This window comes from Stenella coeruleoalba, assembly GCF_951394435.1.
Source record: "Stenella coeruleoalba genome assembly, chromosome: 16".
Lineage (NCBI taxonomy): Eukaryota > Metazoa > Chordata > Mammalia > Artiodactyla > Delphinidae > Stenella > Stenella coeruleoalba.
The window spans coordinates 47,258,794-47,274,324 of record NC_137162.1 but is presented as its reverse complement, the minus strand read 5'-3'; the positions used below and the strand labels follow the sequence as shown (position 1 = coordinate 47,274,324).

General features: G+C 48.3%; 1 protein-coding gene across 1 annotated transcript in view; it reads right to left on the bottom strand.

The window, feature by feature from the left end:
• Positions 1 to 263: 263 nt before the first annotated feature.
• The window catches only part of FRMPD2 (FERM and PDZ domain containing 2), a gene marked incomplete at its 3' end in the record, with an annotated part of 98,401 nt that continues 83,133 nt past the window's right edge, over positions 264 to 15,531 (bottom strand). The window contains exons 25-29 of the mRNA XM_079900255.1: positions 13,767 to 13,914; positions 11,828 to 12,042; positions 9,503 to 9,601; positions 5,962 to 6,305; positions 264 to 312 (exon numbers count right to left, since the gene is read on the bottom strand). Of these exons, the coding sequence (XP_079756381.1) occupies positions 264 to 312; positions 5,962 to 6,305; positions 9,503 to 9,601; positions 11,828 to 12,042; positions 13,767 to 13,914 (855 nt within the window). The remainder of the gene's footprint in view (positions 313 to 5,961; positions 6,306 to 9,502; positions 9,602 to 11,827; positions 12,043 to 13,766; positions 13,915 to 15,531) is intronic.

Below are 15,531 nucleotides of genomic sequence, written 5' to 3'. Positions count from 1 at the left end.
AAATATCAGGTCCTTTACAGAGCACTGAAACAGTGTCTATTTGGAGAAGCAGCCAGCTGGAGTGACATTTACTCCCTGTGTGACATAGGAAGCAGATGAACGGTGAAGCTCATTGGTTGGCAACGAAGATGCAGAAGCAACAGGGAGAGAATAAGCCTTCGAGGGGCTGCCGAAAGTCACTACACACGTTTTTGATTAGAAAGAGCAGTCCGTGAAGATGACAGAGCATTGGGCACAGTGCTTCCAACATGCAGACAGGGTACTCAGAAAATATCTGTCGAGAGTCTGGTTAGAGAAGATGAGTAGGAGAATCTAAAAGAAATGCACATAGGTTGAGCTTTGTACCAAATACATGGATCCTTGTTTATCAGCCTCCTTCCCCATCCCCAAATCAATAGGGTGGCTTTGTCAGTGCCCCTGCCCTCCGTTTCCCTTTCCTGCAATACATCTTTCCCTTAAAATCAGCGCTGGTACCTCCTTATAGCTACAAGCCCCCAAACACCCATGTAGCTGGCCCTCCCCCGCAGTAGGGCTGGAGTGTTGGTTCCAACCTGAGTTTGCTGTCAAAGAGACATCATTTCTGCTCATGAGAGATACAGAGTTCATGTAAATGGGCATTTCCTGTAAATATACACGCACATGTGTTTAAAAAGAAGACCACATGCATAAAGACTAAAGAGGAACATTCACTTTAAGAAAACAATCTCTTAAAATTGCTAAGCTCTTTAAGGAAAAATTGATTTAACACCTTAAAGTATTTGACCAAATTGTGCAGAAAATGTGTTTTCTTATAAACATAGGGAGGGAATACCATGGCAGTTTTGTCAAAGGACAGGAAATCCGGCTGGTGCCCAGGCCCACCCTGTCGCTGCTCCCCCGCCCCCCAGCAGCAACTCTCTCCTTCCCTCGCTGCGGAGAAGCAGGTGGCAACGCTGCAGCGCCTGGCTGGCCATGCCTCACCTCCCGCTTCCGTGCCCCTCCAACCTTTGTAATAAGCTCCTTGCTCTCCAGGTTGGATTTGGGGCTCCAGCTACTAGCTCTGCCCGGAAAGAGAGCCAGGGAGGCCATCAGCCTGAGAGGCAAGAGGCAAGGCTGTTGGGTGTCCAGAGGGGGCTCAGTGGTCTCCAGGGTGGCATCTTGGCCATTATCTCAGGGAGAATAACTGCCCTTCCAACCACCCTTCCACCCAGGCCACCAGGCTGCTCTTGGAGCTCTGACCTGGAGTTTGCTTGTGGGCATGGAGAAAAGGATGTGAGGCAAGCAGAGGTCCAGAAAGGCCCGAGAGAGCCCACCAGGCAGAGCCTATTTCACGGAAGGGGTGAGACTTGGAGATTTGGAGAATTTGATAAGGTGTTTTGGCGTGTGGACACGCCAGGTAGAGAGCGAGAGTCCTTCCCCCAGGGCTCAAGGCCAGCTCAGGACCTGGGGATAATGCAGTAGGGCTCCATCTAGAACCTGAAGGGATCAGAGTGCTCCGAGCTCTCTGTTTACCCCTGGATACATTTTATGAGCTCGGCTCCTCCCTGCCCTCATTCTCTCCCTCCCAAGCTGTCTGACAAAAGGAGCCTCCTGTAGACAGATGGTACTTAGAGGAGAATCTGGAGACCCCACCTGGGTCTCCTCAGGTGCGCCCAGCTGCCTCCTCCACACAAGCTGGCAGGGCCCTGGCACTAGGCCTCCCACCAGATCCTGCAATTCTTCAGCGACTGCTTTTAAGGAAAGGAATCCCGGTTCAGCTCTGGGGTCAGTGAAATCATCGCGAAGCCTCTGCTTGCTACAGGGTATTTACTGAGTGGAAGACACCAGGCCCAACGTCCCAGGAGAGCTGTTCCTTAGAAACTTGAGCCACCAACATCACATTCACCTTTCAGGCAGACAAGTCAAATGAGTAGACGGCATTTCAGGCCTGAAATACCGGGTATTGTAATTGCCCTATTTACTGCGGGTAAGCTCACAACAAGGTCGGGTTTCGTGTCTCTTCATGTGAGGCTCAGCCTTCCCCGTCTCTCCAGCACCAGGCCCGCCCCACATCCCCATTAGCCTGGCGAGTGCCACTGGGACTTCCTGCCGGTGCCAAGTTTAACATCTGGGGGGTTTTGTTTGCAGTGTTTCTAAGACATCAAGTAGAGATGTTCAGGGATCGCTGGGGGTGAAGTTCAGTTGATAATCCTGAGCTGGAGTTCAGTATTTAGGAGTCGTGAGAGTGGGTGTGTATGGGGGTGTCCCCAGGGAGCCTGTCAGCTTGCGGAGAGAACCCAGCTGAAGGCAGCACCCAGCCCCAGGCTGCCACGGGCTCTGCTCTGCTGGGTTAGACCACTGCCGCTCCTGGCCAGGCATCTGTCCCACTCACTCCTCTCAGTCACACTTCACACTGTGAAGGCAGAGCAGGCCTTCACAGGGGTCCCCTGTGTCCTCCCGTTGGACCGACAGCCCTGCTCACCCAGCAGCTCATTCAACCCTCGGCCAGCTACTCTGAGGTCACACCTGGCATGTCAGATGCAGTTAAGTTAGACCCTTAATCTCCTAAGCATCTTTGCTATTCCAGGAACACTGCCCTCCCCAGAACATATACAGTAACTTTAGGTTCATTTCAAGGGCCTGGTTTCATTTTGCATTCTTAAATAACCATGAAGACTTATATCCTCACCTTCTCTAAATGATACTTGCTGAAAATAGATGCATTTTAATTACAGGAATATAAGTACATATGCTAGGGGAGAGAGACAGAGACAGAGATAAAGGAAGGAAGGAAGGGAAGGGAAGAGAAATAACCTTAAACACTCTGCAACAACCACTTCTCACTCAATGAGTTTAAGCCCTGAATTGAACGTGAGTGGGAAACTTGAATCTGCCATCCCTTCATTCCTACGAGGCTAGCATTTAAAGATAAGCATTTTGCAGTCAGCATGGCCCATAAATGCAAGTCACCAGACTTCATCTGAGGCTCAACCAAAGAAAAGGTAATCTCCTTCCATACCAACGGAGAAAAACATCACATCTCCCAAAGTGATGTTCAGGGTAATGTGACTTGATATGATTTTACCTTATGCCCTACTTTAGAAACTAACCTTGCATAAGATGCAACTCCAGCCAAGTACCAAGTCCTCTCTCTGGAAGATACACAATTCCAGTGTTCCTCCATGAAAATGTACTGTACTGCTTTATTACATGTTTTACAAAGATCTACTACCGTATGGTAGTAGTATGTGTACAGTGTGGTAAAAGAAGAGAACAGGGAAGGAAGAGTAAAACTTCGTCTTCTCCATGAACACTCTGGGTTTGCTGGGGTGCCGGCAGCCACTAGACTAGGAAGTAACCACCTCGTAGATGGTAAGATCTGCCAGTTCGGTGGGAATTTTAATTGATTGGGACTTGTTTTTAGCTGAAAATGGCTCAGGAAAGGGAAGGAAAACTGACTTGAGCTCCTGCTGCATGCCAGGCTCTGGACTAGTGCTCTGCATGCGTTATTTCTTTTGAAGGGCACAGCACCCTGTGGAGTTGCCAGGGTCTTCATTTACATTTGAGAAGCCTCAAGCTCAGGGAAGACAACTCTCCAGACACACTAGTAAGTGGTAGAGCTGAAACCAGGGCTGTATGATCACGAAGTCAGTACTCTTTTTGATCTACACTGCAGAAAGAAAACTTCACTCAGGGATGCCAGAAACAAGAGGCAGTTACCTGGGGCAGCCACCTCAGAACTGAGCTGTGGATATTCCAGGGAGAACCACAAAGAACCACAAACCCACTTTGGAATCCTAATTCTGACCCTACCCAGGAGCTGGGGGAACTGTGTCCAGGGATTGCTGAGCCTGTGCCACGTTTTTCCTCCTGTAGGGGGCAGTCACTAACTATGTGTGCTTTAAGCGCAAGCTAAGGTCCCACTGGAGGAGAAGCTAATATGGTTTGAGTCCTTCCTTTGTAGAGAAAGAAGGTTCCTGAATGGAAGAGAGAAAACGCAGTACAAGTGAAACACAGTAAAAGGAAATGTGAAGAGGCAGAGCGCTGCCATCACCAGGGCTGTGGGAGGTAAGTACAAGGGGGAGGAGTTGGTGATGGAGGGAGTCGGGGCAGAGAATAGCAAGGCTGCCTCCCTGTAACTCCGTGGGCCACATGGCCTGGGTAGCAAGCAGAGGGCAACAACCAAGGTGGAATGATGATCTGGGGCTCCACCAGAATGTTCTGAGGAAGCTCTTAGTATAATTCTAGGAAGGGGCAGCCCCCTGTAAGGATGGCAGATTTTGGACACCTGGTATACCCTTGCAAGGAGGAATGCTAAGCCAGATTTAATTTGATTCAGAAATATAAAATGATGTGATGTTTCTTATTTTTTTAAAAAAGAAATGACGAAAACAGGAGGAAAACATATCAGGATTTATGAGTAGAAGATAGAGAAAGACAATTTTCACGTCAGTATAAAGAAGAACTTCCTGATCAACAGCTACACGATGATAAAATGGGCCACGTCAAGAGGCAGCAACTTCCGCCTCCCTGGAGATATTCAAGTAAAAGCAGGCCCCCTACTTCAGGGATGTCACAGAGCAGATCCCAGCGTGGGATAGGAAGTTAGATGAGACCATTTTTACATGGCACAACCCTGAATTTCTGTGAGTCCATGAATGAGACAGTGACAACATACAGTAATAATTAGTTTAAATACTATTATTAATAAGTAATCATTATATTATATTAAAGGCACATGGCAAGTCAAACTCCAGGCTTATACCTAATCCTAGAGTCACTTTATAATCCAGTCCATCATCCCAAATTATCTATCAGTAAAACCTTTAAAAATCCAAAAGAGTGGCCCCATGTCTACAGGGAAGTACCGCTCCTTTTATATTTCCTACAAGATCATATGAATAGTTGTCCTTGGATAAATCTCTGTAGGTTATTTCCTTTATCATTTGATCAAGTATATCAATTACTGCCTAGAATGCAAACGTAAGGAACTATACATACACTCGTGCTTATGCATTTTCAAACAATGAAAATGAATACCACTGATGAACGTGCTTGCCCGCCCTGTTCTCCTCCGCAGAGTAGCTGGCACAATACAGCATACTTTAAAAATTGTATCTGGATGCTTCTAGGAAACATATGCCTGGCTCCTGTCTGTCACGGATCTCACCCTGCCTAATTGCATTACCCCAGCCGCTTCATAGTTCATGTCACCTACTAGTCCCTATAGATTTGCCCTTGTCAGTCTTCTAGGATGACCAACAATTAAGAGCTATTTAATATCAGTGGGTTTATACAGTGTCAGACACAAACCATTGTTCCTCGTTTGTCTGCTTTGTGCCCATGCATCTAGTTAGCACACGCCTAGGAGCAATGTCTCGCCCTCTCTCAGTATGTGTACCCCTCTCTCTGCTCCTAACAGGTTTCTAAGTACCCTGGCTATGTGTAAAAATACTCATCAAACTGAATGAAAGCGTTTGTCTTCCATCAGAACAGGACTGAGAAGTGGAAATACTCAGGGGTGGATGAGCACAAAAATGCAGACTATGTTAAAGAACAAATGGCTATTGAAATGAATGTTTCAGTCTGGTCTTGAAGACGTAGATTTGGGTTTTTTTCTTAAGCTGGTGTTGATTATAAAGCATTATATTTGCAATAGAAATGATGTACACAAGGGAACCTCTTTCTTACCATGGTGCTTCAAGAGGCCATGGGGGATGCAGGACAAAGGTCTGTATGTGGGGAAGAAACCCCAAGGCCTGCCATCTGTAGTCTCCAAGGGTACTGGAGACCCTCTGGGTGGGGTTTGCTTTCCCAAAAGCTCACAAGTTGTGGTTACAGCAGCTCCAGATCGCATGCTTCTCTTGTTTCTTCCTCCCCTCCAATGCCCAGAACAGTCCTAGCCCAGCAAGCATCTGAGCGTAGTTATTAATTGCTTGATTGTAATTTCTAGCAATGACATGCACACAATTTATAATACGTCTGCAAAGGGGTGATCCTTACCTTTCAAGTCTCCTGATATCACAAACTGAATAGCAGTTTTGCTTCATATCGTTTTCCAAAGAGGTAGCCAATGTTGATGCATCCATTTCTTGGTGAAGTCTGAATAAATGAGGGTAGGAATCCCGAGGACGAGTCAAGGAAGTGGCCCAGGGTCTCTCTGTGTCTTGGTCCCATTGTGCCTCTCCGGTGGCCTGTTGGAAAGACTCTGGCCTGAGACCCAGGCCTTCCCCTGCATCTGCGGAGGCACTGTCCCTCTGGCTGTCCTCTTGATCTAGGCTGGGGCTCTGCTCTGAGTCAGTGCCTGTTGCCCTGGTGAATTCTTTGTCTGCTGAGAGCACAGGTGTCTATTGAAAGAAATGCTAAGGATTACTGGATCCACGGTGCACACCGAGCAAAATCTAAATATTGCTTTGGTACCAAAGTCGGTACCAATACACCCCTTTTCTCTGTTCTTCAAATGAGCGTCTGTACTCACTATTTCTGTATCCCCTCCTTCTCGTTTGTACCCACTCCAACAAGGCTTCTGTCTCCATCATTCCACTGAAGGAGCTCTGATTAGGATCTCTAGCGACCTACATCTTCCTAAAGCCAAAGGATAATTCTCTGTCCTCATCTCACTCTAACTCTCAGCAACATTCAGCATAACTGGTCCCTCCTCCTTCTTGAGAATGTCCCTTACGAATTTACTCAACTTAAACGTTGAGTTTACCCTGAACTCTGCCCTTACCTGGACCACTTCCCAGGCCCCTTCTCAGTCTCATGTGCTGTCTCATTTCTTTGGACCAGACCGCTCAGTGTTGGGGTGTCACATGGCTCACTTCTCAGCCCTCTTCTTGACTTTTTCTGTACTCCTTCTCGCGGTGATCTCATCCAATTTATGGCTTTCAGTGGCATTATTTGCTGACAATTCCAAGTTCGCTTTTTCCAGCCCTGATCTCACACCAGTTCTCCACTAACAACTGCCTAACAGACATCTCCATCGAATGCTCCACAAACATTTAAGTTTACACGCTATCAAGGGCTACTTCCGCACACCCATATCTAATCCAAAAGTCATCCCACGGGCTCTACCTCCCAGTCACCTCCCAAATCTGACCACTTACCACCTATTTGGCTACAACCTGAGTCTAAGCCACAGTATCTCACCTGAATCGCTGCCACCTTACCTGCTCCACTCCATCTCCACCAGCAACCTAAGTGACCTCTATAAAGTACAGACCACATGAGGCCACATTCCTGCTTCACCCTTCACCCTCCCACCCCTCCCAGCCCAGTGGCTTCCTGTGGCAGCCAGGATGGAATCGGCACATTACCAAGACCTACAGGGTCACACATGGTGCAGTCCCTGACTCCCTCTACAACTCCTCCCATTCCACACTCCCCTTCATTAGCCACTGTCCAGGCACAACCATTATCTTTGTGTCCTTCAGACCTCCAGGTCATTCCTGTCTCAGAGCCTTTGCATAAGCTATTCCTTCTGCCTGGAATGACCTTATTCCAGATGTTCGTACAGCCGCCTCCTTCTCATAACTACTTTATTCTAGTTCTGAACTAAATACTCTCTTCCTTGGTCTTCAGTCTGACCTCTGGAGCCACGTGAATGAATGAAAATTCTTCTTGCACTTGGTCCTCAGGTATGAGGAGAGAGGAAGCATGCCCACCATTCCTCACCCCAAGCCCTTCCCACTAGATGCATCTGGGCTCTCCTTGGGGGACCTCTTCTCCAGGACAGAAGGACAACTCTTTCCCTGGCATTACCAGATATCTCACAAAAACACTGGGTACCAGCCCCTTGGCCTGATCTTTGTGCGTATGAAGCTTGACCCTCCCCTGCCCTGTTCATTTGCTTAACACAATTGCTGACATCTACTTTCTTTTCCAAACTGGCAACTGGAAACGTTCAGATTTCCTTCCCATAGCTCTTTGCTCACCAAAGTTGGGATCAAATGACCTCTTGGAGTCCAGGCATCAAAAGGATCCGGGTCACCAAGTCCCTGTGCTGTGTCTAGTGACTGTCACCCTCAGTGATGATAAGTGATTGATTTTATCCACATCTTATCCACGTCTCAGATGAGGAATCATGAGACCTAGAGAAGTCAGGCAAGTGCCCAAGGTCCTTGCAGCAAACAGAGCAGGTGCAGGTGATTCCAGGGTGCTCACACCGATCCCCCTCCACAACTGAGGCCATCAGCCCCCAGCTGCCAGGACTGCTGGCTGCTGGCAGCTTACAGCTATCCCCTCCGCAGGAATTGTGCTCAGCTCAAGGGAACTGCCTTGGCCAAAGTTAGGCCCCCTCCCTTGGGGCAGCTCCTACTCCAGCGCCGGTTGATGCAGAGAGCAAAGGTACTGGCTCTTTTGTCCCAATTCGGGACAGCTCTGTGGGGCCATCCCAGCTTCAGCGCTCCCTGTGAGGTCAGCCGAGGCCCCTGTTGCAGCTGCAACACATTTACTTCCCCTTCTGCCCAGCTGTGCTTCTCGCACCCTCACAAGGGTGTTCCCAAGAGCCGGCCCCTTAAACTTCCTGCACTCCGATCTCTACCGCAGCGTCTGTGCCCAAGGACTCAACAGGTGGTATTGTGATGGTGAACGTTATGTGTCAACTTGGCTAGGCCACAGTACCCAGATATTTGGCCAAACACGAATCTAGATGTTTCTGTAAAGGTATTTTTTAGATGAGAGTAGCAGGTAAATCAGTAGACTTTGAGTGAAGCAAATCACCTTCTGTAATGTTGGTGAGCTTCGTTCAATCAGTTGAAGGCCTTAAGAGAAAAAAGACTGAGCTCCCCAAGAAAGAATGAATCCTGCCTCCAGACTGCCTTGGGACTCACCCTGCAACATCAGCTCCCCACTGGGTTTCCAGCCAGCCAGCCTGCTCTGCAGAATTTAGACTGGCCGGGCACCATGATCACGTGAGCCAATTCCTTAAAATCTCTCTCTGCCTCTGTCTCTGTCTCTACACACACACACACACACACACACACACACGCATATCCTATTGGTTCTATTTCTCTGGAGGACCTAATACAGGCATCAATGTAAGAATTCTGAACTCTCCTGATTCCAATGCTTCCCTTCTTTGCACTAGACCATACATGCCTAATTCATGTTTTAGAAGGGTGGACGTATACCCTTCTTTTTTTTCTCCCCATTTCATTCCTCAGAATGGAAATTCTTACCTTCCCTTCATTTGGTTTTCCATCTACTCCCGTTGCTCCTGGTTTCCCCTCTCTGGTGCTTAGACTGCCAGAAAATCTAGTTCTAGAAGTTTCACAGCCAAGATCTAAACATGTAACCATCTACAAGAAGAGCCAAATATTGGGAGAGGCAGAAGCAGGGAGAGGAAGGGGAAGGCAGAGGTAGGACCTCATGAACCTGTCACAGACTAATTGAGGTTTGGGGGCCAGCTACTCTCCTGCCCCAATGAAAGTAGATGGCATTGAACACTACCAAAGCAAGGTTGGGCTTCTCAGGACCCACCAGACAAGAAAAGGAGTGCCTGAACCCGAGGCATGTGGAGAGAACAGAGGGCACTGCCCCTTACCTGCCAGCCCTGATCCATCTCAGGCAGCACACCTGGCAGGGGTCGGCAAAGCAGGAGCGTGACTTCCTGCGAGGCTCCTCGCAGTAAATGCAGCACCTCCTATCAGAAACCAAACCCCACGGTTAGTTGCAGGGCTGTGGAGTGTCCTCCTCTGTGCTCTCCACTCTCTCCCGGGCCCCTCCCCCCCACACCTTGATCTGTTTCTTGGCTCCAGAGAACTTTGGAGGACACCGCTGACTTCCCAAAGTGCATGGACCCAAGGCCAGAGGCCTGTGGTTCCCACAAAGATGATGCGCCGATACTGAGCTGGAAGCGGCCAAGGTCTGCTTGGGGCCTTTTGATGGCAGCATCTGCCAATACTGACGCCTCTTCTTCAGCGAGAGAGTGAATCAAGCAAATGACTGTTACCATCTCAACCTCCTTTCCCTGTCTACCCACCCCCACCTCAGGGGCCACCGGTCACGTAGATGCCACCACCCCAATCTCTAAAGCCTGACCCTCAGCCCTGAGCTTCTGCCCAGGGTCAGCTCGGGCCCTCGGAACCTCTCACCTGTGAAACTGCAGTGACTTCCTCTCTGCTCCTGGCCTCCTGCACTGTCACCCACGTCCCTTCCTCCACATCACTAACACGCAGTCGTTCCCAAATACAGATAGAACCAGGTTCTTCTCCCGTTGAACCCTCTCTCTGGCTCACCTCGCTCAACATAAGCACAGCACCCAGAACCTGTTCTTACCTGCCACTGCCTCTCGCCCTGCTCTCTCTCCCATCTGCTCCTCCCTGCACCCACTTCCTAAGCTCCCACCATGCTGAACCTCTTGCTCCAAGCCACCCTCTCAAAGCCCAGGGCATGAGGTTGCCTGAATAGCTCTTATTACCTATCTAGACCATGATGTCTCAACCTCTCAGCACTATTGGCATTTTAGGCTGGATAACTCTGTTGTCAGAGCTGTCCTGTGCATCGCAGGACGTCGAGCAGCATCTCTGGTCTCTACCCACTAGATGCCAGTAGCGTCCATTAGTTGTGAAAACCGTAAATGTCTCGGGTCTTCACCAAATGTCCCAAGAGGCAAATTCACCCCTACCTGGAACCACTGATCTGGATTGATCTGGATACTACTCAGTACCCCCAGCTGCAATGGACTGCCATAGAATGGGCTCCTTCCCCCTTCCCTGGTGCAAGCACTGGAGCAGGGCCTTTTGTCTCTCATGGCACTTATTTCCCGCAGTGGGAATTGTTCTCTTGTCTATCCCACTACCCCCGTGAGCTCTGAAACCAGACCGTATGAACTGTCCGCCTCTCTGTCTTCAGTTCCTCACACAGTTGCTGGCCCAGCAGCGGTTCTCAGAGGATGATCCTGGATCAGATGAAGGATGCAGGATGGATGAAGGTATCCCCACCCTAACGCTGCTCTGAGGATTCCCCACCCCTCCCCATCCCACCTAGAGCCACTCTCCACCTTCGTCTGCCTTGCTCTGTGCCCTGGAGGTAGACCTGCGTGGGCTGCAGAGAGGCTTCCTGCTGGGCTCAGCCAATGCGAGGGTGAACAGGGATCAGAGCCGAGGGGGAGAGGGAGGTCCAGGTTCGCTTCCCTGCATTCCTCCCTGTGGGGTTGTCACAGGATGACTACATCCCTGCTCCACCTAGCTCACTCAGCTTCTAGGATTTGGTAACTGCTCCTACCCATCTCCCTTTGCACTTCGGGGGTAGGGAAGGTGAATGACTGCACCCACTGTTCCCAGCCCCAGGGCTCTATACTCTCCCTTGAGTTTCCCAACAATCTCTACACTTTTATTAAACTTTCTCAGATGGCCCAATTTCTGCCAGGACCGTGACCGATATGTACAATATTTCACTGAGATCTTGTGCTATAAGATTAAGAAATGCCCACTTTTTACTTTCTTTTTTATTACATTTTTGATCATACACACGACAACCAATGCAACACTACACGTCAAAGCCGTAAATTTAGTAGAGAAATGGGAAGGAGGGCAGAAAGGGACCCAAGGTAGCCCACTGAGCCCTCACGCCCACCTCTGGGAGTGTGTGTTAGGAGACCTTTAGCCAGCACAGAAGCCAGGGTTTTATCTTCAGTTTCATTACGAACCTACTGAGAAGCAAGGCTTACTCAAGGTCAGATAGTTAAGAATTGAGATGGAAATTTTAATATGAGGATGTTCTGCCAATTTCTCTCTTTATGTGATCCAAATCCAGGCTCCACGTGTGATTTGCGGGAGCCCAGAGTATTCCCCATGGCGGGTGGCCCTGAAAGGAGCATGGCTGACCTCAGCCTGCACACAGGACTGCATCCCTCATGGCCTCCCACCTGGAAGTCGAGGCCTTCCGTGGACCTTCCGTTCACAGCCAGGATAATGTCACCAGCTGCGATGGCCCCATTCTCCTCTGCCGGCTGCCCCGGGAAGAGCCGCTTAATCCTCACAAGATCATTCTTGAGATGGCCGCAGCGTTCACTCTCCATCTGCACAAAACTGAATCCCAAACCACTGGCGTTCTTTCTTAGCTTGACTTCAAACCTGGGACCTGTATCGTGGGATGTGAATGAGATCCATCCTTCAGTAGATTCCAAATGAAATTGGCCAGCCTCAAAATGCCAATTGTCAAGTAAATGAATTATTCCTGTTTTACATTAAAAGATTTCATTTTGCTCATTTTTATGACAGAGTCCATTATACCTGTTATAGGTCAGTGTCATCCAAAGGAAATATGTGAACTGCATATGCAAACCACATACATAATGTCAAAGTTTTCAAATAGCTGCATTTTAAAGAATAAGAGGAAAAGGGTAAAATAAACATAATCATATTTCATTTAACCCAACATATCTAAAATATTACCATTTCAACATGCAACAACACGAAAAAATTATTAATGAGGTACTTTACGTTCTTCTTATGAAATAAGTCTTTAAGACTCAAGTATATATTTTATCAGTTTGGAGTGGTCACACTTCAAGTCCTCAATAGGCACATGGGCAAGTGGCTACCATATTGGACAGAGCAATTATAGACAATCAACAAAGTTTATATGTAAAGATATAACTTAGAGACGTACACAATAGGCCCAAATCATTTACTAAAACTTGAATCACATATATTCCTATTACCCTTTTAGAACCACAGTCATTTTTTAGTATACTTGAAAAAAATTTTTTGCATAATTAGACCATGGAGATAATCATGGCCAACTCTATGAAAATGTTTTAGCTGCCATTTTGTTCAGCCCTGTGTAGTGACCGTAAGACAAAACAGCTGCTTCTGGGCACCCAAGATGGACACAGCCCAAAGAACTTATATAGTCTGGCAGCCAGAGGCCTCTGGGCCTCCCCTACTCTGTTTTCACCACCTCAGTTGGCAATCAATCAATAGAGGGACAGAGCACTGATTTATAAACTATGATTTGGGGTAAGAATGAAAGTGTCTGAAGCAGTTAGGTTCAGGTATGTCGTATGACCAGTTTCACCATCACCATCGTCTGACCCCTTTAGCTCATTCTGTATTCAATTTCTCAAAGGCCCTCACTGGAGTGAGCCAAGGAGCAATGAAAGAAGAAACAGACTTATTTTATGCACATGCTTTTCCCCCTCCACCCAACCCCATTGCTCACTATGGTTACCTTGCATTCAACCTGATTTAACGCCTTCAGGAAAATCTCTATAAAGGGGTTGACAAGCAGCTAAGCTGCAAATCACAACGTACTAAGGAAATAAATGTTTTCCTAGCAGGAAACAAAATCCCAGGGAAGTGCAGAGAGGCAACCCATCAGATGATGTGTAATAGTGCCCCTGTAAACTGATCATGGGTTTGCTTTTTGATGTGAGTAACTAGGCTAGGTTTCTGAGTGCCCTCCTCTCCCCACCCACCTCATCTTTACTCAGATTTTTGTTACAAGTGTCTCGGCTGAAACGTGGACCCTTTGTCAGCAAAGGCATGATCCTTTCATTCCAATTTCAACCCCAAATACTTATTTAGACACAAACATTCCAGCAGCTGATCAGAAATCCTCAGAAGGCTTGGGGGCAGAATTATGCCTGGTCATCATTTTGGGGATAATGCATTTTTTTTATAGGAACATGTTCCATTAGATTGGCTTCCATTGCATCTGAAAGCGGCCGCATGATGACCACCGCTGCTCACTATCTTTTGAGAACCCAGAGGCAGACTTCCTGCTTTCCCTTTGGAGTTGACAATTCAAAAGCAGCACAGGATGACATGACAATAGTAACACTCAATCCTCTCTCTTCTCACCATATGTCGCTGAGACACTGCTCGCAGGCCTTCCAGGCAAGACTGTTGCCAAGGAAACAGCCGTGCATTCATCTCCCATCCTGTCATTAGCAGAAGGACACTGCTGTGCAGTCCTGGGGTCTCTTCTCTCTAAGACCAGTCTTGCAACCTAGAAGGATGGGTGGACAAACTCAATTTACACCTCATATGGCAACCAGGAGTCTCTCCCTCCACTCGGCAAATGCTTCGTAATTTTCTGATACATCCAGTAGCTGCTTCATTTGAATCTCAAATCAGAATCTCCAATCTAGCTTATCTGTTAGGATCCAGAGCCATATTTCCAACTGTCTGTTGGACAAATGCTCCTGGAAGTAACACATGTACTTCCATCTCAGTGTATTCAAGGCCAAATTCATCTTCTTCCTCTCACTCACCCTCACTTCCCCCTCCTCATTTTGCCTAAAACATTCCTCCTCGTGCCTTTGCTCTCTCAGAACACTGATCTATCCCTCAACTAACCTCCCAGGGGCCACACTTGCAGTGGACCAGCTTTCCCCCTTCTGCCTTCCAAATACCCAACTGGCTTCCAAGGCTTGCATGTTCTCCATCAGAAACATCTCCCTCAGTGCTCCCCTCTCCTCCATTCCCTCTCCTGCTGCCAATGGCCAGCTAGACTGGGGCAAGCACCCTCTAACTTGACTTCCTGGACCCTATCTCCTCCTCCTTCAGTCCACTTCCCTCAAGGTTACCTGTGGATTGAAATAAGACACAAGCTGAACATGCAACACTCTTGATTAAAAATCTCCAGTGTTTTCCATCACCTAAATTCCAAACCCCCAGCACAGTATCCCAGGCCTATGTCAATCTGGCCTCCCCCTTTCTTTCTGGTTCAATTTCCCTTTCCTCTTCCCCACACACTGTATACTCCCATTACCCAGAGCATGACCCAGTAGCTAGACATCGCCTGGAAGTTTGGAGAAATTCTGAGCTTCCACTTGGGGGACTTGACCCTGCCAACATCCTCCTGCAGCAATGGTCATTCAGCACCATTGCTGTGACCCCAGAGTGACAGTTCCTATCTGTCATCACCGCCAGTATGCTGGCCAAATACATTCTCTAAGCATGTCCGTCAGCAAAGTTCTGAAGAATAGAGAATACTACTAAATTATGACTTTGTTCTCAAGATATGTCAACCAAGGTCGCCAAGACAAGTAAATCTCACCACAAAATAGAAGAATGGTTTGGGAAAGGAAGCAAAAGGGGGCCCTTCCACCCCTCTGTTTGCCAGAGGGGTCCCTAGGAGCCCTTTGCATCTCTGATGGTTGCCCAGTTGCCTAGAGGGAGACCCCAGCTCTGTGGCTTAGGCCACCATCGCAAGTAAAGGTTCCCACCCTCAGGCGGAGGATGGGACAGAGTGTAGTGACATCCAGATGCTGCCTGGGCACTGCACAGAATGAGGACCGAAGGGTAAATGCTCTTGGCATCTTGAATTTCTACCTCTTTGTAATAAAAGGACCCCTAGGACAGTGTAGCCTGTAATTACACAGGTTGACGGGAACGGCATGAACTTGGGCGGGGGTGGGTGTCGGCACGTGCCAAGGCGGGTGCTGAGAGGCTCTGAGAGCGGACGGAGGCATTGGTCAGTTACAGCTGGAGCAGAGGGCGTGAGGGGGAGGCCAGGCAGCAGAAGTCACTTCACTCAGTCAGCTGAGTACGGCTGTCTGATTCCAGAATCTAGACAAGAGACAGTAAGCTTTTCAAGGCTCCTTAGAGGAGGTGAGCTTCT